The sequence below is a fragment of the Mirounga leonina genome, unplaced genomic scaffold, assembly GCF_011800145.1.
Source record: "Mirounga leonina isolate KUSES-001 unplaced genomic scaffold, KU_Mleo_1.0 Mir_165, whole genome shotgun sequence".
Classification (NCBI taxonomy): domain Eukaryota; kingdom Metazoa; phylum Chordata; class Mammalia; order Carnivora; family Phocidae; genus Mirounga; species Mirounga leonina.
The window spans coordinates 35,169,509-35,195,654 of NW_023270415.1; the positions used below are offsets into that span (position 1 = coordinate 35,169,509).

The 26,146-nt window shown below is 36.2% G+C and overlaps 1 protein-coding gene and 1 non-coding gene across 2 annotated transcripts in view; one reads left to right on the forward strand and one right to left on the reverse strand.

Moving 5' to 3' along the window:
- The window catches only part of CNBD1 (cyclic nucleotide binding domain containing 1), a 341,528-nt gene that overhangs the window by 49,752 nt on the left and 265,630 nt on the right, over positions 1 to 26,146 (forward strand). The window contains exon 4 of the mRNA XM_035012259.1: positions 2,870 to 3,028. Coding sequence (XP_034868150.1) covers positions 2,870 to 3,028 — 159 coding nt within the window. The remainder of the gene's footprint in view (positions 1 to 2,869; positions 3,029 to 26,146) is intronic.
- Positions 2,157 to 2,293, reverse strand: LOC118015509. The gene has a single exon (XR_004680662.1). It is a non-coding gene; the product is annotated as a U4 spliceosomal RNA (small nuclear RNA).

Here is a 26,146-nt window from a genome sequence, read left to right on the forward strand (position 1 = left end):
TTCATCTTGAATGTTTAAATCTCTCTGTGAGAGACATTGTCTTTTCCTTTTTTTAAGATTTTATTTATTTATTTGACAGAGAGCAAGCACAAGCAGGGAGAGTGGCAGGCAGAGGGAGAGGGCTCCTTGCAGAGCAAGGGAAGCCCCATGTGGGACTTGATCCCAGGACCCCGGGATCATGACCTGAGCCGAAGGCAGTTGCTTAAGCAACTGAGCCACCCAGGCACCCCATTGTCTTTTCCTATAAGCAAAATAAGTTTAGATGATCATGATTTTTCTTATTCCATTAATGTGTTGAATAACATACCTGAAATAGTATTCCTGGTATAGTCCCAACTAGGCTATGCTTTACTATCTTTTAAAATTACTGGATTCAGTTTATTAATATTTTGCTTAGAATTTTTGCATCTATATTCAGTGATATTGGCTTGTAATTTTCTGTTCTTGTGATATCCTTGACAGATGTTGATATTAAGGCTATGTTGGCTTCCTAAAACTAGCTGGAAAGTATAACTGTCTTTTGTATTTTCTGAAAGTGTTTGCTTCTATTTATTAAGAATTTGAATTCATCATTAAGGCCATTTTGGCCAGGAGTTTCTTTGTGGAAAGATGCTTACTTATTAGTTATATTCTTTTTTTTTAAAGATTTTATTTATTTATTTGACAGAGGGAGACACAGTGAGAGAAGGAACACAAGCAGGGGAAGTGGGAGAGGGAGAAGCAGGCTCCCCGCTGAGCAGGGAGCCTGATGCGGGTCTTGATCCCAGGACCCTGGGATCATGACCTGAGTTGAAGGCAGACACTTAATGACTGAGCCACCCAGGCACCCCATCTTGGCACAATCTTAGCATAGAGTGACTAGGACTTTATGAAAAATATCTTTAGAAGCCTGAGAATAACACTAAGGATTCAGTTTTCAAGTTAGACTCACAAGAATCAGAGATTTTACCCCATATCAAACTTAATTTAAAAAATTTAAAGGTACAGTTTATTGTGAAATATAGAGAGATGGAGAAGTCTGAGATCCCCAACATAGCTCTCCAGAAAAGATCTGAATCATATCCATGACCTTCTATACTCCCGCTTGCCTTGTCTGCTTGTACAACTTACTAACTTCTCATAAAATTATTCTTGAATTTTGTATGACTGAAGTTTTTAGACTATATGTATTGCATTATTGCTAGTATTACTATATAATGATGAGGATAATTTTCTACCATTTCCTGAGGAGCATAGGGCACAATTTAATCAATTAATCAATTAATATGTATGGCCACCTACTTTTTCCTGTTGCTTTTGGTGGCTTAGTATCTCCTGGTTAATTTCAAGAAGCTTAAATGTCACTCAGGACTATTCTGAATCCTTTGGCTGTCTTGAGATTTCCAACACAAAGTAGGAAATCCAGGAGTCACCTGCCTTGGGCAAATATGATGAACTTGGACCAGAAGAATATTAGGTCCAATGAAGACTCACTTTCCACATTCTTGCCACAAAGTCTGCCATATCTACCTCCCACTTTCCCTCCAGTCCATGGCCCTCTCTTCTCCAGATTATAAAAACTTCATTCCATTTGCATTTTAGCATCCAGGTTTGGTGGAGGAAAGCCAATTGCTTTATACCTGAATTCTTATCATTGCTGAGTTTTACTGTGCCTACTATTTACGGGAGTAACTAGAGATAGAGTTTTAAGTGGGGTTCTAGGTTTGGAAGGAATGGTTCCATGAAAGTGACGGAAGGGGAAATGGATTTTGGCTTTTAATTTTATCTTTGTAAGTTATGCTAGGCTATCTCCTTCCTGTATACATCAAATAAGTAAGCTTTACTACTCAGCTTTAACATCTGCAAACTTCAGAGAGATTACAGAAATTCTAGCGCTACTAGCTATGAGTGGTAAGACAAATTATATAAACTCTTTAACCTGAAATTTCCTTATCAATGGAGGATAATATTGCTTATTTCACATAGTTAATGAGATATGTGTATATAATGTTTAGCAAAACAACTAGCACAAAAGCTCAAGTATATGTTAGATGTTAATGTGATTATTTACTATTATTATTACTCCGCATGTTTACCTTATATTTAAGTATGATTTTTATATTCTCATGTATATAATTACAAGTCAGTAATCTATGGTCATTTGGGCTTTTATCATCTCCTCCACATTGTTTTTTTTTCTTAAGGATATACAGAAATTGTTAGTTTTTGCTCTTAGATTTTTAGTGATTTCTTTTAGCAATAATCGCGCCTTGGATAAACCTCATTGGCTACGATACTGCCACTGCCCAAAGCTGAGATTTTTAGTGACTTCTTAATAGGAATGCGTGGGGCTAGAAAAATGAATGGAGAATGGTCATTCAGTCATACATCTCCTGGGGACTTGGGTGTATAACATACTGTAGCACAACAATAAAGAACAATGGCTGCTTTCAAGATGTTCATAATTTACCAGTTGGAAAAAAAAATTTTTAAAAAGCACTTTTATCGTTGGTATGAAGTTTACAACAAAAAACAAGTGTATGGCTATAGAGAGAAGGATATTAACCATTGACTTCAAATATTTCCTTAAATTATGTACACCTAGTTACAAAAGATGCTTCAATCACTTAAGACAGTTATAATATGTGTAATCAAGTCCTGTATGTAGAAAATATTTTATATATGTCAGTGTTTAGGCTTAACAGGATGATGTATTTAACTGTACTACTAATGATTGGAAAAAAAAAAACTAAGTCATTGAAAAGGCATACACTATTAAAATGCCAAATTATCTTACAACAGTGTCTTTCTACTCTTGACAGTGAAGAGTTCATGTCAGTCATTTTTGTACAATATGCAACACCATAATCTGTTATGTTCCTTTGTTCAGAAAATCTATTGAAGACACAGTAGAATATGAACCCCAACAACCTGACGATTCTCACAATATAGCTATCCATGTGAAAAAAGCACGTGGTGGCCTTACTTTATATGAGCCCAAAAAATTAGAAGAGAAGTTGGTAGAATTCCTGGATATTTTAAAGAAATTGTAAGTATTTTTAATATATTACTTCTTGTAGTTGAATAATACTTTTGAATATCTCCACTTTTTTTTTTTTTAAGTTAGTTGCTTTCAGGTAAGTGTGCTTTAATTGTATTCTACCATTAGTGATTGATTCGGGAGAGGTAGAAATACTGAAGACTGTTTCTAGATGAATGCAGTCTTCATCAATTCCATCTTCATGGCATACATATCATGGATATATTGATAATATATCCAACTGTGGCACATTTTAATTTTAAGTTGCAAGCAAAATAGATGTTATTTTCTGATTGTGTTAAATCAAAATTATGTTTAAGATTTCATCAGCTTATGGTTACTTGTCAGCGCTTCACAGCATTTAAACTGTTTTCCCCATCACAGAGGCTTTAAAATGAACTTACCTCATATTCTTTTTAACTTCTTGGAAGACATTGTACTATGATTGGGACACAACTGCCTGAAGGAAAAGGAGAAGAAGGAGAAAGGAGGGATTAAATTTAGGTGGAGGCTGGTTTCCAGAGATGATATTGGATTTGTGAGTAAAATTAAAGTTGAAATGAGACCTTGGGAAACTATGATAATAGAATAAGGATTGACAACACACACACACACAAACACACACAAAATGAAGAGAAAGTGTCAAGACTAGAATTGTGCCCAAAATAAAGACCAGTAGCATGGAATGAGAAAATAAAAATCTGGCATTTATGTTTGGAGAAGTCTATTCTATAACACTCTTCTTCAAAATTGTCATTGCAGAGGCACCTGGGTGGCTCAGATGGTTAAGCGGCTGACTCTTGATTTCAGCTCAGGTTTTGATCTCATGGTCCTGAGTTCATGCCCAGCATGGAGCCTACTTGAAAAAAAAATTATCATTGCAAATTTGGCAAAATATGGTGAGAGCTTCCAGGAGATTTGGGAATAGTCAGATTTCTGATACTTTTACTTACAACAACATCAATGAAATAAACACAGCAAATACTAGTCCCTTTATAAGAAAGTAGGTGTGAGGGAATTGTAGAGAAGGAAATTATAACCACCTGCCATATAGGGGTATAATTAAACTGGTAAGCTGCAGAAATAGAAAATTCAACGAGAATGTGTTCAGTGATTATGTTAAAAATATACTTTGATAGAAAATCACTAAAGCACCGAAAGTTATTGGAGCTATAGCCACTTTCATTCCATTAAACCATAATGTTGACAAAAATTGCGTTGGATTAAATTTTTTAAGGTCTGGAAACCTGTGAATTACTCACTGTTGGTTTCAGATTGTGCTGGGCTGCAGGGTTTTCAATGGGGCTAATCTTTGTCTTTCTGAAAAATAACAAAGTGGCACTTCCCAGATAACAAAGGTTCTTAATCTAAGATGCAGGAGGAGCTCAAGTAGCTATGGTTCTCTGGCAAGGTGTTAAAATACTAAGAAGTAAATGTAGGTTGAAGTTAGGATGGAAACTACAAATGGATAAAAACCCAATACCGTGTTAGCAATAGACTGAAGCAGGAGCCATGGTAGAAGGCTCTCCAAACACAGGGTAGAATAGACAAAGAATCTACTGCTGCATCCTTATGTGGACCTCCATGGAGTCCATCTAACAACCAATCTCCAAATACCCTAGACGATAGATGTTGGGAGAGCGGCAATTTCCAGAACCCACTCCCTCACTCACGTGTGAGAGAATGGGTGGGTAGGTGGAAGAGATCCTGAAGTTCGCCAAGCTCCCACTTTCAGTGGCTCAGAATTGGACAAGTATGACTTCAAAATGAAGGTAGAAGGTCTTGACAGCTGCCCATGGGTGGGGCTGTGTCACTCACTGAGTTACAAGGGCAGAGTATATGAGAAGGGAACTCATTTTTATGTTTAATATTCACACAAGGCTTTAATTTCTATACATAAAATTCTGATTCATCCTCATATCAATGCTCTGAAGTGGATATGATAAGCTAGTCAGTAAAAGAGCAGTGAATGTGCTAAGTCCACAATCTATATTTGTTCTTCTACAGACATGGCTTTTATCTTCTTGTCTCCTTGGTACACTATTGTATTCGTTTTCCATTACTGTGTAACAAATTATCATAAACGTGGTGGCTTAAAACAACATCCATTTATCATCTCTCTGGGCAAGGGATAGTTGGGTCCTCTGCTCAGGTCTCACAAGGTTTCAATCAAGGTGTTCGTGGAGCTACATTCCTTTCTGGGGCATGAGGTCCTCTTCCAAGCTCGTAAATGTTGGCAGAATTTAGCTCCTTGTAGTTGTAGGGCTGAGGTCCCTTCTTTCTTCCTGACTCTCAGGTAGGGCCCATTTCAGCTCCTAAAGGCCTGCAGATCGTTGCAGAATCACCATCTCTCAGACCTTCCCACAACATGGAAGCTTAAATATTCAAAGCCAGCAAGGGAGATTCTGTCTCTCCTATTCTGCTAAGATGAAGTTTTATATAACCTAATCAAGGACGTGTATATCCTATCACCTTTGTCATATTATACGGGTTAGAAATGAATGTTGGTTTTGCCCCCATCCCCAAAAACTCTGGTAGAGGGGATGGGTGGAGTGCCCTTAGGGTATGTTAGCCATATTTAGTAACATCGTAAGTCTCTGTGACTCAATCACATTTGCAGTGGGGCTGTATGCTTTATGTACTCAGACAAAGTAGTTCAACTAAAATCTGTTTATTGATGAATAAGTTGTCACCCCTGTAGCCCTCTTTATCTCTAATTGAACTGTGATCAGATTGATGCGCTGCCTTAGTGTTGTGATTTAACACATTTTCCCTAAAAGTAACTACCTTATGCTTTCTAAAATTCTTCACTTTGTTATCCTGACTGAAATTTTAACAAATAAATTTTGAGTAACAGTAGCCTCTTTTTAAAGAAATGCAAATATGCATGGCAAGATTAAAAAGCTGTTGCTTAGAGGTACCTGGGTGGCTCTGTTGGTTGAGCATCTGACTGTTGATTTTGGCTGGGGTCATGATCTTGGGGGCGTGGGATCAAGCCTCGCACTGGGCTCTGTGCTCTGAGTGTGGAGCCTGCTTGAGGATTCTCTCTCTCCCCCTCTCTCTCTCTGCCCCTCTTCAATAGCCCCCCCACACACACTCATGCTCACACTCTCTCTCTCTCTCAAAAAAAGAAGCTATTGCTTATTGATAACTTGGTGAGATTTGGCTTAGTCGTATTGATTACTTAACTTCTATTTTAATTCAGCAACTTTGAGTAAACAGTGCTAGGTGGGAGGAGTGATAAATGATTTTGAAACATTAAACATTAGAAATGGCATTTCTGGGAGATGTCTTCAGAGAGGTGGGGTTTGATAACTAAAGGATGCTGTGTAATTGGGAAGTATGTGTGGAGAACAAACTGAGAGGGAAAGATGAGAGATAGAAAAAAGAGTTGGGAAACTTTCTGTTAAATTTTTTATTTTGGATTGTAACCAACAGGAACTGATTCTGGTTAATTAAAACAAACAAACAAACAAACAAACAAACAGGGTAGGGGGTAGAAAGGAAACCTATGGAAGAATATTGGATAGCTGCCCAAATACAAGAACTACTAGATACTGGAGATGATATGAACTAGAGCACCTCTGGATGTCCCCTCAAGATACAACACTGGACTCGGGGCACCTGGGTGGCTCAGTTAAGTGTCTACCTTCGGTTCAGGTCATGATCCCCGAGTCCTGGGATCGAGCCCTGCATTGGGCTCCCTGCTCAGTGGGGAGTCTTGCTTGTTCCTTTCCCTCTGCCCCTCCCCCAGCTTGCGTGCACTTGTGCTTTCTCTCTCTCACAAATAAATAAAATCTTTTTAAAAATATACAACACTGGACTCCATTGGCTATAAATATTTTTGATTGGGAGTTTTTAGGCTCACACTTTAGTTTCAGGGATAAGGAGTCAGATTGTTGTAGTTTGTTTTTGTACCCACCCCTTGGATAAATGCTGAGGGACAGTACACTTTTATTGATAGTTTTACTGAGTTTACATTCAATTGGTAAGGGATAGCATTTCAAAAGAGAAAGTATTTTAGAAGGAAGGGGAAATGGATCATGAATAAACAACATCAAAGCTTATGAATTAAAACATGACTTAGAATTTTAATTTATAATTTTACTGACTTAATATTTTGCATCCATTAATTAATGAATTCAACATATACTTTTGAACTCCTGTATATGTTTCAGGCAATGTTCTTGGTATTGGGACTTTAGTGGTGGACACACAATATCTTTGCCCTCATGGGAGCTTATATTCTAGTGTAAGAGAGAGAGATAATAAATACATAGGTATTGGGGTGCCTGGTGGCTTAGTCATTAAGCATCTGCCTTCGGCTAGGGTCCTGGGGTCCTGGGATCGAGCCCCGCATCGGGTTCCCTGTTCAGCAGGAATCCTGCTTCTCTGTCTCCCACTCCCCCTGCTTGTGTTCCTGCTCTCACTCTCTCTCTTTCTCTCAAATAAATAAATAAAATCTTAAAAAAATATGAAAAAATAAACACATATGTATTACATCAGTTAGTGATAAATGCTAGGAAGGAAAAACTCTATGCAGAATGAGGGGATAGGGTATGATGAAAATGATCAGAAAAGTCTTCTCTAAAAGGTGACATTGATCAGATAATTTCATGAAATCAGAGAGCTAGCCAATCAAGTATCTTAGAGAAATGCATTACGGCAATGCAAGAGCCCAGGATGGCAGCATGTTTTGTAAATTGAAAAAGAAAAATTTAGCAAGGAGGCCAGTGCTATGAAAATGCATGAGTGAGGGGACAAGGTGGAAATGAGGCTTTCGAGGTAGCCAGGAACCAGATCATCACCTAGAGTCCTGTAGGCCCTGGTAGGTTTTTAATCTTGCTGTGACTGGCAAAATGGGAGTGACATGTTATGATTTAAATAGTATAGGTCATGTGTGGAGAGATGACTGTGGGTGCAGGAGATTTAGGGTGACCTCAGGAGGCTATGTGGAATTGGTCTCGGTGAGAGATGACTGTAGCCTGACTTCTGTGTTAGGGAGTTCAGTCTGACATATAGAACTTGATTTTATTTATTTTTTTAAGACATGAGCAGTTTTCAATTGATAGTCCTGGAAGCATATCATATTCTTTGCTCAACTTGACCACTAACAGCCAGTATCCTGGACAAATGATCTAACACTCTCACTTGTTTGTATTTGATTACACTGCCTATAACAGTGACCAGCTTTTAAAATGCAATTATGGATTGCTTTGGTAAAAATAATTGGTTTCTTTATAAGTGACTAATTTCTTTTTTTTTTTTTTTTAAAGATTTTATTTATTTATTTGAGACAGAGAGAATGAGAGAGAATACATGAGAGGGGATAGGGTCAGAGGGCAAAGCAGACTCCCTGCCGAGCAGGGAGCCCGATGCGGGACTCAGTTCAGGGACTCCAGGATCATGACCTGAGCCGAAGGCAGTCGCTTAACCAACTGAGCCACCCAGGCGCCCCTATAAGTGACTAATTTCTGAAAAGAAAAGTGACATGCATGTATATTTCTGAGGGTCGTGGAAAGGGTAGGAGAAGAAACAAACTTATAAATGAGCTGTGAAAAACAGTTTAAGATCCTTTGAGAAAACTTGGCCCAGTTGTGTTTTCTCCTACTTTCTCCAATTAAAGATATTTCCTTTGAGGGAATGAGGCATCAGAAGATCATTATGTTTCAGTGGAGCAGTGATGCAAAGCTCTTCTCAGGAATGACTCAGAGGAATTGCTCCCTAGAAGGACGTGAGGATTTTTGCTTTTTAGATTTAGGCTGCTTAAAATCCAAATGCAATATGGTTCTTACACTGTTGTCTTCCAGTGAAATGGCATATAAGATGAGGAATTGTAATCTCAAACTATATTTTAAGGCTGTATGCTGATGAGAGAAAAATACTTTGTGGGGTTAATTCTGTTAAAAATACAGAGTTTGGATAAAAACTGACTGATGAGGGAGGGGGACTTGCCTCTAGAAAAGAAAATCTTTATTTGAAGCTAAAAGGGAACATAGGTTAATAAAGAATGGTGTGAATATTACAAGTAATTTAAATTTTTGACAGAAAACAGTGATCATTTATGATATAAGATTGGAACTAAATGCACACCTGAAACTAATATAACACTTATGTTAACTATACTGGAATTAAAATTAAATTAACTTAAAAAAAATAAATAAAACTCATAGGATCCAACTCATAGGATCATTGTTGTGAAACCTAAATGAAGTTAAAAATGTAAAGCCCGGTGCATATTACTTAGTCTGTCATACATGGTACACACTGTACAAGTCAATCTTCCCTTTGCCAAAGGATCTTACATTTATTGATACGTTTTCATACAAAAGATTTTACTATGTTCTTGCTATATTTGAGTATAAAAGGATTCTTAATGTCTTAGAATAACAATGTATCCCATTTTTTTATTTCTTCAAGAAAGGATGCAAATTTCCCTTACAGTTTATTAATAAATAATGCCTCTTAATTATTTATTATATTTACATTAGTTTACAAAGTTGCCAGTAATATTTTCATACTGAAGTTTCAGAAACTAGTATTTGGTCACAAATTAACTAGTATTTTAAAAATGATATTTTTATGCTGTTCTATTATTTGGAAATAAGCAAATATCTTCTATTACAATGTTTCTTGCAAAATTTTTTTTTTCACTGTGCAGATGTCTTAGTTCATTTGGGTTGCTCTAACAAAAATACCATAGACTGGTGGCTGAACAGAAATTTATTTCTTACAATTCTGGAGGCTGAAAAATCTAAGATCCAGGCAGATTCTGTGTCTGGTGAGGACCCTCTTCTTGGTTCATAGATGGCTCTCTTGCGGTGTCCTCACATGAAGGAAGGGGTGAGAGTTCTTTGGAGTCTCTTTCTAAGGGCACTAAATTAGGTATTCTGAGACTCAATTCCAATGTGTGGAGTTGTGGGGGTTCACACACCAACCAGCAAGGTGTTCAAGAATTCAGCTCAATTCTGACACTCTCTGGACAGAGCATCAGTTTCCACAGATTAGGATTCACTCCTACAAGACTGTGTCTCCCCATCCCCTGATGCTTGTGACAAAGTCCAAGCAGTTACCTGCCCTTCTAACCAACTGGCTAGAAATCACAGATTTCTATAACTCCCTTTTTTGGGTTTGATTAATTTGGTAGAATGGCTCACGGAACTCAGAGAAATATTTTACTTACCTGATCACTTATGAAAAGATATAACAGGAACAGCCAGATAAAAGAGGTGCGTAGGACAAGATGTATGGGAAGGGGCATGAAGCTTTTATGCCCTCTCAGGGTGGGCCACCATTCTTCCCAAATCTCTTGTTCACCAACTTGGAAGCTCTCCAAACCCTGTCCTTTTTGGTTTTACGGAGGTTTCATTACAAAGTCATGATTGGTTAAATCATTGGCCATTGGTGATTGATTTGATATCCAGGCCCTCTCCCTCCCTGGAGGTGGGAAGGGTTGGGAGTTTGGGGGAGGGGGTGTGTGGACTGAAAGTTCCAACCTTTTAAAACCAACCTTGGTTCTTTTGTTAACCAGCTCTCATCCTCAGGTTGGGTCCAAAAGTCACCTCATTAATAACCAGAGACACCTTTGTCAATCTTAACACTAAGGAAATTCCAAGGGTTTTGGGAGCTGTGAGCCAGGAACTATGGATGAAGACTAGATATATACTCAGATGACCAAATTTATATTTCTTATAAATGACAATATCACAGACACTAATCCCATTTCATAAGTGCTCCACTCTCATTACCTAATCATCTCCCAAAGGCCCTACCTCCTAACACTGTAACATTGAGGTTTAGAATTTTAGCATATGAATTTTGGGATGACACAAACATTATGTCTATAATAAGTTGTATATTATTTCAACATAGATGTGAATGTTAAAGCTGTGACTTCTTGAGTGACTATTTCATTTTGCATTTCAAGTTAGAATCTTTTTTTTCCACGGAAATATTTTATTAAGTATTTGGTATAAGTACATATTATATTAGATTTATAAATGTAATAGAAAGCAGAGATTGTGCACTGAGAGATCAGAATGAAATGACTCTAATGGGTTTTTTTGTTATGCGTTGTATTATAGATATAATAAGACAATGGAATATAATGTCTTTAAAATATTTCTTGTAACAGTTGTTTTCTGAAATTATCACAAAAATGCAAGTTTTTGTTAGAAATATTATTTATGGCCTTACAAAGGACATTACTTGCCTTCCTAATGTAATTACTTATTCACAAAGTCATCTTGAAAGTTCTAACTTTATCAAGCAAGATGTCTTAGTTTTCTATGTATAAAATTGTGCATTATATGTACGGGAAGAATGCTTTTGTACTCTCGGATTTGTTATCTACTGGCATAAAGAACTGTTTTGGAGAGACTTAGGAAATCAAGTCTAGGCCCAAGTAGTACTATATCTAGAAACTCTTAGAAAGATTTGGTTGTTTCTAGTAGAGTGTAGGTCTGCATGGTCACTGTTGTCTAAATGTCAAATCTTAGGTCTAATTGCAGAGAGGTAATAAACTATTTGGTGGTCTTTAAAAGCTTGAAACATGATTCCTTATTTGTCTCTCCTTCTGTTTCATCCAATAAACACTTATTCTTGCAAAACAGCAGTTTAATTGGTTTCCTATTCAAGGTTGACATGATAAACGTGTGGCTTGCACATACCTTGATTTGGCTAAAGAGAGTGTGATAATATTCTGTAATGTGTTTGCAACATTCATTTATGGTTCTCAGTGGATTTGAGACTCTACTGCCTATCTCATAGTCTGCATGGAGTTTAGTTTCAAAATGAGCCACTACATTGGGTTTGCTGTACAGCAAGTTACTCCATCAGCGTATGGTTCGGTGCTCTTTCTTCTGCATTAGATCCTGTCAACAAACCTGACCTGAAAACTATATTGGCAAAAATTTTTCTTTGAAGCATTTATTTTCTATGTGTTTAGTAATAATTATTGTGCCTAAAAATTTTCACACATTACTTCTCTACTGTTTGCTTTTTGATGTTACAAATTTAATAATTTTAGACTTCGTTCCTATTTGTTTTTAAATTTTTTTGCATTTAGTATTCTTATTTGAAAGCAATAGAACCTGATTCTTCAGCTAAGAGGAAGTGTTAAATTTCTGGCTATTTATGATGATTTCCTTGAAATGGAATTACTAGTGTGTAAAAGAGTACAGATAATGTTAAGTATTCTTGATATTTTTAGCCACATTTATTTTTGGAAAAAGTGAACTAATTGATATTGCCCCTAGCAGTGAACATTCGCTTTAAAAAAAAAATTCAATTTCATAGAACAATGACAAAAGATATCACATAATTATTTTAATTTGTGTTTCTTCGCTTCCTTCTTGAGCTGAATTTTTCTTCATTTGTTTATTGGCTATTTGTATTTATTTGTGTTGGTGTGAGCAATCTGATCATAGCCTTTACCCATCTTTTCTATTGTGCTTTAATTATGTATTGTTGATATAAAGAGCTTTATATGTATTATAGATATAATATGGACATAGTACCATTTATGGAATGGAGAATAAATACTTCAAAAAAGGATTTTGTCCAACATATATACTTCCCCAATATATATTTGCAGGTCATGCTAGATTTTGACAAATGTCAAATGTAGATATGTAGCATATCTTATTAACAGTTTTATTTAAGCATAATTTACATAAAATAGAATGCATATTTTAAATTATACTATTTGATATGTCTTGGCACATGTATACATCTATGAAACCATCACTACAATCAAGATAATGAACATATCCATCATTCCCAAGAGTTTCCTTGTGCACTTTATATTCCTTTTTTCTTCCCCAACCTTATATCCCACCCCCTGTCCTCAAGCAACCACTTAACTGCTTTCTGTCACTATAGATTAGTTTACGTTTCCTAGAATTTTTTATAAATGGAATCATAGAGTACATACTATTTTTTAGTTTGGCTCTTTCACTTAGCACAGATATTTGGAGATTCATCCATGTTGTTTTGTTTATCAGTAGTTCATTCTTTTTTTTTTTTTTGTCCTGAAATAGTAATGTGCTATATGAATACACCACAGTTTATCTATTCATCTATTTATGGACATTTGGGTTGTTTTAGGCTATTACACAAAGCTGCCGTAAACATTCATGTACAAGTCTTAGTATAGGTGTTTGCCTTCACTTCTCTTAAGTAAACACCTAGAAGTAGAGCATCTTGATCACGTGGTTAGTGTATGTTAAACTTTTTGAGAATTTGCCAAACTGTTTTCCAAAATTCTTGCACCACTAGACATTCTCACCATCAGTTTATGAGAGTTCCAGTTTCTCTACATTCTTGCCAGATCTTGCCAAACATTTCCTAGGTACAGCATCAAAAGCATGATTCATAAAAGAAAACTTAGTAAATTAGAGTTTATCACAATTTAAGTATTTCTGCTTTTTGAAACACTCTAAGAGAATGAAAATATTTCCAAAGCATGTATCTAATAAAGGACTTTCCACAAAATATAAAGAAACCTCAATATTTGTGCAGTTGTTTTCCTATTCTTAAAATGTGCAAAATATTTGCACAAATATTCCACCAAAGAATATATGACAAGTAAGTACATGAAAATATTAACATCATTATCATTAGAGAAGTGCAAATTAAAATCATGATATATCACTACATACCTATTAGAATGGCTAAAATGTTAAAGAACGGCCTCTGTATAAGTTTAAGATATATAGCATAATGACTTGACCTACATGTATTGTGCAATGATTACCACAATAAGTTTAGCTTATATCTGTCATCTCAAATAGATACAAAAAATGATTTTTTCTTTGTTTTGGGAAGTTTTAGGATCTACTATCTTAGCAACTTTCAAATGATTGTATTTTCTAACCAAGTATTGTAAGTATATGTGAAAGCTATTTCATTAAATTTAAATATATTTGTGACTGAGCTCATATTAATTTCAGTATATATTTTTTTAAGATTTTATTTATTTATTTGACAGAGAGAGATACAGCGAGAGAGGGAATACAAGCAGGGGGAGAGGGAGAGGGAGAAGCAGACTCCCCGCTGATCAGGGAGCCCGATGTGGGGCTCGATCCCAGGACCCTGGGATCAGGACCCGAGCTGAAGGCAGACGCTTAGCTGACTGAGCCACCCAGGTGCCCCTAATTTCAGTATATTTCAAAATGACTTTCTTTTAATTATTTTTAAGCCCACGATACTCTCCAGGAATAATGATCGTTTATCTGCTTTCAAAGAGATATATTTCATTTTCATTTATTATTTTAATGCATTAAAAATAATATTACACTAGTATTAAATAAGTAATTGTGGGAACAGTGAACAGCTTTTTCATGTATTTTGTTTTAATAGTATGCCTCTAGTGATTTACTATACCATGTGATATTGGCTCTTGGTTGAAGGAAGAAAACATATTTTAGAGTAGAAGCATTCTTGTCAAAATGTATTGAGTTGGAAACCTGGCTTGCAACTTGCTAGATATGGGATCATAAATAATTTGTCTAACCTGAGTTTCTTTATTTTTAAAAAAGGTGGTAAATATATCTAGTTCCCAGGATTTTTAAGAAGCTTAAAGAGATAGTGCTCATGAAGTGCATAAATTATAATGTTTTGCACATAGTAGGTGAGATACACACATATGCATATGCACACACACACATCTTCTCCACACTGCTCTATGTGCCAGCAAGATGATCTTTATAAACTCTGAGCTACTCTTCCTGGACATCTTTTCTGGTTGTATTTAGTACAATGGGAGACACTAGAAGATAACAACGGATGGAAACAGACTGAGGACTGTTATTCCTTTGAGTCCTTCTTCCCAAATAGACAAGATTGGCTGTGTCCTTCTACCAAATGCTGTAGTACCCCCCTTCTACAACTACAGCCCTTTCAGCATATCAAGGATCCCTCCTTTCCCAAGTACCGTTGGTCGATGGTAGTAACTTCCTGCTGTACCTGTCCCCAGTTCCAGCTACTGGTCCTTCAGTCCCTTGTAGACTTCCCTCAACCCTGTCTATATTTCTGTAAATAATCTCTTCATTAAAATCCTCTTAATGATCTCTTCTGAGTATGTAATCTCCTTCCTGTTGATGCAATATATACATTGTTTTATGTAATTACACATAACATTTCCAAACTCCCCAGAGTACTATACCAGAATCTTACTATTTGGCCCCTTTCTACTCTATATTGTGCTATAAGCCCCATTTATGCCTGATCATCTGTAGTTTTCTGACTGGGCTACTGTTTCATGTGCTTATGCTAATGCTTTCCCCTCTACTTTGAACCCATTCACTTTTCAACTTATTCTGTGAAGCCTTTTTACACCAGGTAAAAGTCTACAATTATTTGTTTGAGCCTCTATGGGCAGACATCTATATAAACTCTTGTCTTAGTACCAGAATAGTTTATTTGCATGGCCAAATGTTAAACTTTTGTTATTAAACTATAATCTCCCTAAAGGGTGGAGACTTGTCTCCTCATCATTATTTATTCCATGTGTAGCATATAGTTCTTAGCATACAGTAGGTACTGAGGTAATTTTTACAGAATAAGTGAACCAGGTTTATTATTAGGAGTTAATTCATATAATCTATGTTAGACTTGAAATGTTGTGGAGAAGATTGTAAGCTACCGTGATTCAGAAGTTACGTTTCCTCACAGTGAGTGAGCTCTCTGGTCCAAGTTGATAGCCTCTCTGGGATGCAGTGACTGGGGTGGGATTGGAGTGTGTTTTATGCCATACTCGCTGTACACATTTCTTCATTTCCTTAGTAGTGGAGTGAAAATAGGTCTTATGTGTTTTCACTGCCCTGACATGTTTTTCTTTTTGAGTTGACGCTTTGTTTTATAATACTAGGTGAAATTCCATAGAGTTTAAATAGACAGGGATTAACTCTTCTCCTGATAGAATTGAGGCAGATGGTAGGAGTTTTGAGGAAACTTTAATTATTCACTTTTTTAAAAAAAGATTGTATTTATTTATTTGAGAGAGACACAGCGAGAGAGGAAACACAAGCAGGGGGAGTGGGAGAGGGAGAAGCAGGCTTCCTGCTGAGCAAGGAGCCTGATGCAGCCCCCATCCCAGGACCCTGGGATCATGACCTGAGCCGAAGGCAGATGCTTAACGACTGAGCCACCCAGGTGCCCCGTTCACTTTTTTTAAAAAGCAGTAATCTGCTAATTTCTGGTAGTACTTGATACCATGGAATTTTTTTTTTCTCCATAGGCCACTTAGAACACAGTAGGGCATTAATAAACATTGCACAAATAAGGATTCAGTATTCTGTTTTTGTTTTGTTTTGTTTTCTTTGTTTTGTTTTTAAAGTGGAAAGTGTACTCCAAATAATTATTAAGAGGGAAGGAAATGTTTTGTCTCATAACTCTAAACATTCAAAGGTATAATTGGACTGTTTTATAAAAGAGAAAATAGTAGTGGGATCAAAACACATATGAAACAGTACTCAATCTCAGTAGTCATTAGGGAAATATAAATTAAAATTATAATGAAATACCAGTAAATGCCCACCAGATTGAAAAATTTAGAAGTGGGACAATACAAAATTTTGGCCAGGATGTGGACTTCTTATATACTGATTTTGAGAGTATAAATCAATACAATCACCTTGCAATACATTTAGTGTTACCTGATATAGTTAAACATTCACATAATTATAATCTACTCCTATGCATAGACTATAGAGCAACTATTGCCCGTGTAGGTACCAAGAAGCATATCTAAGATTATTTGCAATAGCATTTTTTTACTGAAATGTTGTAAACCTTCTAAGTGTCCAGTAGCAGTAGAATGGATATAAATGGTGGCCTATCCACATAATGGAACACTATATTATAGTGAATGAATGGACATTCATTACCACTAATCTAATTTACAGGAAGCCAATCTCCAAATTGACCTTCATGTGTCAGTGACATTTATGTTTCAGTGTGGGTGGATGAGCTTCCTCTTGAGGAAACAATAAACAAGAAAGTCTTTTATTTCCTAAAAACATAAATAAGACATGAGATAATCTAGACAGTGTATTTGAAACAATGTGTCTAATTCAAAGTTAAAAGTGCCCAGTGGCTTATATTGGAAATTTGATTTATAAAATATAGATTTAGTATTCCTAGTAAGTAAGCGCATCTCTTTGTTTCCATTTCACAGTGTAGACACAATAATCCCTGTAACCCATCCTAGTTTTTGTTTGTAAATGGCATGCTTTTTATTTTAGCAACGTATATTCTGATTTTAGCCCTCTATGTAGCAAATAAATATTCTTTTGTAGAAAAAAGTGCAATCTCTACCACAGCCTAGGTATATTTAGAAGTTGAGTATATACAGTGAACATTCTAAGTAATGAATCACATAATGTAATTTTCATCTTTTTTTCATTTACAGAAATGTTAAGATTCGTCTTCAAACCAATTCAAATTTAGAATCTATCAATGATTTATTAATTCACAAAATCAAATAAAAAATCAGGTCACATTTTCCCTTTGTAGTCTCCTTTGTCTTTATCATTAATCACTGAAGAACAAGTGTATTTCTTTTCTTGTGTATTTGTAATACGGGAAATATATTTTTCCTTAGTTTAAATAAGAAAATGTCAGAATGGAAACTATAATAAATAACACTGAGAAACTAATTTTAAATGATTACTCTCCTAGAAATATTTCTTAATAAATAGATATTTCAGATAAATTAGCTCTTCAGTGTAGAAAAGACTTTTTTTTTTTTTTTTTTTTTAATTGGAAGTAACCTGTCTCCATATAGGAGGTCCCATGGGGTGTGTGCTTTTAAGGCCATTGTCTATGCTAGGTGTGTTCTCAGAGCCTCAGCTTGGACCACCTACTATCTGCTTCTCAGGTTAACTGCCATTTTTTATAGGGTAACAAGGTAATAACAATGTGGTGACATGCTAGATTCTTCCAGTGTTGTTGAAAAATGTAACAATTTATGGTGCCTGACAGAAAAAGCTTTTTGATTGAATTACTCTACTTATAATAAACAGTTGTGCTTCCATAAACACATATTATTCAATTTTTGTTATTTTAAGTGATTTTGATACTTATAAGCTCTAAAAGGTAGATTTATCAACAGCTTTCAAGTATTTGCCTTTATTTTCTCCTATGATTACCTTTTTTGGGTTGTTTTCACACTTGAGACTAGAATTTGTAACATTGGAAATGTATCACTTTAAAGAATGAGGCAAATCAAACAATGTATCAAGAAGAATTACTTCCGGGATGGTATGGTGAGTAGTTTCCTGACCCCCAAGTTGCTTGGGGCTGGCTCTCAGCTGTCGTCTCTGAGCAAGTGAGCTATCCAGCCCAAGCTTATGCCCTGTCTCTGGCATGCAATGATGGGGCAGTGTTGGAGACTGTTTTATGTCCTGTTTACTTTGTACATTTCTCTACTTCCTTAGTGAATGTCTAACTCACTGCCCAACATTTGTATCTCAATGTGGGTTTATTTTCCGATTTTCAACACATTTTGAAAAAGTATAAAAAGTTCATTAATTTAGATACAACACCTAAGACATGATCCAAGAAAGAAACTTCTGCTTTGAGAAAAACAATAAAACTGGACAGCTGCATGCAAAAGAATGAAACTGGACCACTTCCTTAGACCATACACAAAAATAAAATGGATTAAAGACCTAAATGTGAGACTTGAAACCATAAAACTAGAAGAAAACATTGGCCTTAGCAACATTTTTCTAGATACATCTTCTGAGGCAAGGGAAACAAAAGCAAAAATGAATTATTAGGACTACACCAAAATAAAAAGCTTTTAAAAAGCAAAGGAAATGATCAACAAAATGAAAAGGCAATGTGCTGAATAGGAGAAGATATTTGCAAATGATATATCCGATAAGGGGTTAATACGTAAAATATATAAGGAGCTTACACAATTCAACACTAAAATGATTAAAAAATGGGCAAAGGATTTGAATATATATTTTTCCAAAGAAGACACGTAATTAACCAATAGACACATGAAAAGATGCTCAACATCACCAATAATCAGGGAAATGCAAATCAAAACCATAATGAGATATCACTTTTTATCTGTCAGAATGGCTAGAATCGAAAAGATAAGAAATAACAAGTGTTGGGGGGGGGATGTGGAGGAAAAGAATCATTGTGCACTGTTAGTAGGAATATAAATTGGTGCGGTCACTGTGGAAAATAGTATGAAAGTTCCTCAAAAAATTGAAAATAGAAGTAGCATATGATCCAGTAATCTCACTACTGGGCATATACCTAAAGAAAACAAAAACACTAATTCAAGAAGATATATGCATCCCTGTGCTTATTGCAGCATTATTTACAATAGCCAAGATACAGAAGCAACCCAAGTGTTCATTGACAGATGAATGGATGAAGATGTGGCATACATAACAATAGAATATTATTCAGCCATAAATATGAATGAAATCCTGCCATTTGCAACAACATGGATAGACCCAGAGGGTATTATACTAAGTGAAATAATTCAGACAAAGACAAATACCATATTATTTCATTTATGTGTGGAATCTTAAAAACAAAACAAAGAAACAAACAAACACAAAAAAACACACTCTTAAATACAGAGAACAAACTGGTAATTGCCAGAAAAGAGGGGAGCAGGGGGCATGGATGAATTAGGTGAAAGGGATTAGAGGTACAAACTTCCATTTATAAAATAAATAAGCCATGGAAATGAAAAGTACAACATTGGGAAAATTGTCAATAATATTGTAATAACATTGCATAGTGACATGGTGACTGTGCTTATTGTTGTGAGCACTTAGTAATGTATTGTTGAATTAATATATTGTAGAGCTGAAACTAATATAACAATATGTTAATTATGCTTCAGTTAAAAAAAAAGACTTCTCTGAGAAAGATAATATCAAGATAATGAGAAGACAAGTCATAGGCTAGGAGAAAATATTTGCAAAAGACACATCTGATGAAGGACTATAAGATAAAATATACAAAGAACTTTAAAGTTCAACAATAAGAAAACAAAAAAATAGATTTTTAAAATAGGCCAAAGACCTTGACACCTCACCAAAGAAGATATACGTATTGCAAATAATCATATGGAAAGATGGCTCCACATCATATGCCATCAGAGAAATGCAAATTAAAACAACAATCAGATGTCACTACACACCTAATAGAGTGGCCAAAATCCAGAACACTGACAACACCAAATGTTGGTGAGGATGTGGAATAACAGAAAATCTCATTCATTGCTGCTGGGAGTGCAAAATGGTAAAGCCACTTTGAGTGGTTTTAAGAAACCACAGTTGGGTGGTTTCTTAGAAAACTCCAACAAACTTTTACCATACAATTCAGCAATTGTGCTTCTTGGCATTTACCCAGAGGAGTTGAAAACTTATGTCTACACAAAACCCCACACAGGGATGATTGTAGCAACTTTATTCATCATTGTCAAAACTTAGAGGCAACAAAGATGTCTCTCACTGGGTGAATGAATAAATTATAGTACATCCAGACAATGGAATATTATTCAGTCCTAAAATGAAATGAGCTATCAAGCCATAAAAAGACATGGAGAAAACTTAAATGTACATTACTAAGTAAAAAAATCCAACCTGAAAGCCTACATACTATATGATTCCAACCATACAAGATTCTGGAAAATACAAAAGCAAGGAGACAGTGAAAAGATCAGTCATTGCCAAGGGTTGGGTAGTGGGGAGGGGTTAACAGATGGAGCATAGAGGATTTTTAGGGCTGTGAAAATACTCTGTATGATACTATAATGATGAATACATGTCATGATGTATTTGTCCAAACTCAGAACGTATACCAAGAGTGAACTCTAATATATGGAATGGATTTTGGGTGATTATGATGTGTCAATATAGGTTCATTAATTTTAATAATTTACCACTGTGGTGGGGGATGTCGATAATGTATAGAGGCAGAGGTAATATGGAAAATCTCTGTACTTTCCAGTTAATTTTGCTGTGAACCTAAAACTGCTCTAAAAAAATTAAGTCTCTAAAAAAAAGTTAATCAGGTGAATACACAGTTAACATACTACAGTAAACTAAAATTAATTTTAGTAAACTAAAAGTTTATTTTAGAGATAAAATTTATTTTAATAGCTTTGTATATACGTCATATGTATTATGGAATTATTAAGAGCCTAAAGGGATTGCTTAATTTTTTGGTTATACTTCACTGTGTTTTATGGAGCAAATTATTTGCTCTAGTGTTATTAAGGGATTTGAAAAGATCTCAGGATATAGCTAATAATAAAAGTTGACATTTATTGAGCTTTACATTTGCTATTGCTTTTGATATTCACAACAATCGAATTAGGTGGGAGTTTTTATTTCCCCCCATTTTAACAGATGAAGAAACTGGGATTTGGATCTAGGACTTGGTATGGGGACTTAGATTTGGAACTCAGATTCAGAATAGTGTGACAGCAAAGCCTCTGTTGTCAACTACTGCAGTATATGTGCTTGAATATTAGTGATCTGCAGAACTTTTATACACGTAAACTATTTTCTCCTGTAGAGGTAGGGGACAGTCACTGACTCCTGATTGCCTCTCCGCAGGTCTGGTATGATGGGGCTTGTGTGAGCAAATGGAGACAGCATGTGTGTTTTAATATGGCCTTTACTGTAATACCATCAAGGTCCCCAAGGAGTCACAGCTAGGAGGGTTTATAGTTAATCTCCCAGCTTATTTAACCTCCTGACTGAGAAGTTTCCCCTCAGACCCAGCGGCATCTATTCTCTAAGTAGGTCCTAATTTTTCTTGGTGGGGAAGTTGTGATTGCAACTCCTCCACCACAAGCAGCTTCTACAATTGAGAGCAGCTCAGGAGCAAAAGCGGATAATAGAGTTTAATGTTCCTTTTCCTAAAGTGCTGAGAGTGAGCCCAGAGTGGATTCAAGATTCCTTTCCTACACATTCACATTACAACACAAAGGCAAATATATTCCATAAATACTGAGTAGATACAGTTGATCATTGTTATCTGTGATAATTATGGTCTATAGTCACTGCCAGTACTGACCATTACTCATAGGGGAATACAGAGTTAGGTCCTTGTACTTGTGAGCCTGTAGTCACATTTTCCTCAACTGATCAATACATATCCTTGTTTTACATGGGATCCTTTTAGAGACATCTACTTACTATATATTGTTGAACTTGTGGCTATCAGCACTATAATTTATGCCTGAATGAAGCTTATCTAACACATGTATTTTCTCTATAAGACATATCACAGCCCTCTTATGCTTAGGAACACCAGATGGCACTTCAGCATTATGTCTGGGGGCCATTTCACACCATGAAATCACCAAGAAAAAGTGCAAAAAATGTGGAGAACATGGCACTAAGTAAACCCTGAGAAGGACACTTTCTTATAAATGTGGAAGTTGAAGAAAAGCAGTATATTGTCTTGTTCAACTTCAACTGGGGTCATGTGTGTTGGGAGACTCAGGCTTTTGCCTTTCCATGTCTCTATGCATCACTGTGAAACCACCACAAATAAATTTTAGTGAGTAGATGAATTAAAAAATACAGAACTCATAAATAATGAGAGTCAACTGTATATTACTGATACCATGCTTAATTTTGTAATTACTGTATTTTAAACCCTCTGAATGAATTGCAAGTGTATATTTTTGGAGCTGCTTAATACTGAAACATATCAGCCAGTGTGGGACTTTTCCAACCAGTTGTTATACCCTTTCACCTATACCTAGGCAGATTTCTATTTGCAAATGAGTCTTGCTTTGTCCTGGATCCTCAAAGCTTCCCACAATCCATCCCTGTGTAACTGTTTTTGATTGGAGTATGATTTGATGAATCTGTAAAATGGAAAACGACTTTCCCATCCCATTCCTGACCTTTATGCTCACTATCTTTGGAGACTGCCGTCATTTTTAATCACAAGAGCTACCTTCTTTCAATAACAAAATGTCCCTGTCATTGAAATAATCAACTCTCTGAGCTTCATTTCCAATTAAAGTCTGCTTTTGGAAGAGTGAGGGGTGGGAGAGGTGGCACATTCTAGGCTCCTTTTTGCATTTATTGACTACCTCTTTTTTTTTTTTAAGATTTTATTTTTAATCTCTATGCCCAGTGTGGGGCTTGAACTCATGACCCAGAGATCAAGAGTCACCGACTGAGGCAGCCAGGTGCCCATGTTGACTACCTCTTTTGCCTTTTCTCTCTCACCCCAAAGCTAAAGATTCGGGGTCCAGGGGAAGGGGGGATTAGGAGGAAATGCAGTCTTGGGTGACTAGGATTCTACTGATCTGGACTTGACTTCTGGTTTGGCAACTTCTCTGTGCTGGTAATTTCCTTTTGGAGCTTTTGAGAGTTTGTCAGATATTTTCCTACTGGGAATTTCCATTTGCAGTTACAATTATGTGAGCAATGGTTCTATTAACTATCTGTTGTTGCTTTCAAACTTCAGTCAAACTTCTTGACGCTCTACCTGAGGTAGAGCTCTTAACTCCTGTCTGATTCCCTTCTAAGTGTCTTCTCACTGTATGGAAAGAAAATCATATGTTCTTTTTTTTAAAAGTTTTAATTTTAATTCCAGTAGAGTTAACGTATGGTGTTATAGTACTTTCAGGTATACAATATAGTGATTCAATACTTCCATATATCACCTGGTGCTCATCACAACAATGTACTTTTTTAACCTATTTAACCCATCCCCCCACCCTCCTCCCCTCTGGTAACCATCAGTTTATTCTCCATAGTTGAATCTGTCTCTTGTTTTTTCTCTTTCTCTCTTTCCGCCCCCCCCTTCTTTACTCATTTGTCTTGTTTCTTAAATTCCACATATGAGTGAGATCATATGGTATTTGTCTTCCTCTGACTGACTTATTAAACTTAGTGTAATACTCTTTAGCTCCATTCATGTTGCTGCAAATGGCAAGATTTCATTCTTTTTTTATGGCCGAATAATATTCCATTGTATGTCTATACCACATTTTCTTTATCTATTCACCAATTGATGGACACTTGGGCTGCTTCCATATCTTGGTTATTTTTAAATAATGCTGCTATAAACATAGGGGTGCATGTACCCCTTTGAATTCTTTTTGTGTTTTTGTATTCTTTGGGTAAATACCCAGTAATGTGATTGCTGGATTATAGGGTAGTTCTATTTTTAACTTTTTGAGGAACCTCCATACTGTTTTTAGAGTGGTTGCACCAGAAGAATCATGTGTTCTTTATTTCAAAGCACAGCTTACTCTGCAAAGTGATTTGGTCTCTTTGCCTTTGCCCTGCCCCAGGTTGAGAGCCTAACCTCTTGCTTTTAGGTTTCTTAAACAGATATCAGAGACCAAACCCTTATTTCCTCAAACTTCAAAGGACACATATAAAACTCTCATTTGATCTTTTGAAGTCCTTTTCACTTTGCTTGAGCTGAAAGTGGATATTTTCTCCCCTTACCTATGGTGGGGAGAAAGGAGTAAATACTCCAGTGATGTTCTTCAAAGCATCTTTTTCATTCTGTTATTGATTATACATGGACATTAGCCCTCAGTTTGAGAACCACAGCACAGTTACTTAACATGTTCTATCTGTGAATTGTACTACATTGCTTTGCAAAGTGGCACCTATTATTTCGTTAGCTGTAGGCTGAATTTTATCTTTTTTTCCCTCACTTTTGTGTACTAGGAAAAGCTCATGGGTGCTGTAAGTTCTTTATTTTTTATTTTATAAGGGAGATAGTATAGCTAATGTGTGGTCTTTGAAGCAAGACAGTCTAGATTCAAGTGAGTCTAGATTCAAGTGGGACTTTGAGCAATTTTATAATCTCATTATATATTAGTTTTCTCATGTGCAAAGTTGGGTGAATAATAGGACCTTCCTCATAATGTTGTTGTGAAGATAAATTAACACTTGAAAACATTTAGAACAGGTTTGTCACATAGTAAACACCCAAGAAATAGTAGTTATGCTCAAGTATATTTTACAATTGCTTTTATATTTGAATAGCATCTTGGCTGATATAATAATCTTAGATCTCACTTTCATTTTTTAGAACTTTTTAACATTGTTCCATCATCTTATGGCATTTAATGTTTCTCTGTAGAAATTTAATGTTGCCCTATTTATTTTTCTCTTTTGTGGGTAATTTGTTCTTCCTGCCTATATTCTAGAATAATTCTTTATCTTTGAAATTCTTTATTATAACTAGGGTAGGTCTCAATATTGGACATTTTATTTATTTATTTTTAAAGATTTTATTTATTTATTTGACAGAGTGAGAGAGCACAAGCAGGGGGAGTGACAGAGGGAGAGGGAGAAGCAGGCTCCCTGTTGAGCAGGGTGCTCGATTTGGGGCTCAATCCTAGGACCCTGGGATTATGACCTGAACCGAAGGCAGATGCTTAACCAACTGAGCCACCCAGGTGCCCCAATATTGGACATTTTAAAATCAAATTTTCCTATAATCTGCATGTATTAGGGTTCTCTAGAGAAAGGCCATCGACAGGATCTATAGAAAGAGAAAGGAATTGGCTTATGCAATTATGGAGGCTGAGGAGTCCCATGATCTGTGTTTACAAGCTGAAGAACTAAAAAAGCCACTGGTGTAATTCAGTGTCGGTCTGATGGCCAGAGAAACAGGAGCGTCCAGAGCAGATCAATGTCCCAGTTCAAGCAGTCATTTGGGAAGGGGGGGGTTCCTCATCCCTCTGCCTTTTGCTTTATTCAGGCCTTGAACAGATTGAATGATGCCCACCCAAACTGGGGAACGCAGTCAACTGAATCCGTAGATTCAAGTGTTAATTTCATCTAGAGACACTCACAGACATACCCAGAAAGAATATTTAATCTGGGTACCCTGTGGTTAGTCCAGATGACACATCGAATGAACTATCACACTGCTATTCTTTTTTTTTTTTTTAAAGATTTTATTTATTTGACAGAGAGAGAGACAGCGGAGAGGGAACACAAGCAGGGGGAGTGGGAGAGGGAGAAGCAGGCTTCCTGTCGAGCAGGGAGCCCGATGCGGGGCTCGATTCCGGGACCCTGGAATCATGACCTGAGCCGAAGGCAGACGCTTAACGACTGAGCCACCCAGGTGCCCCATGGAGCC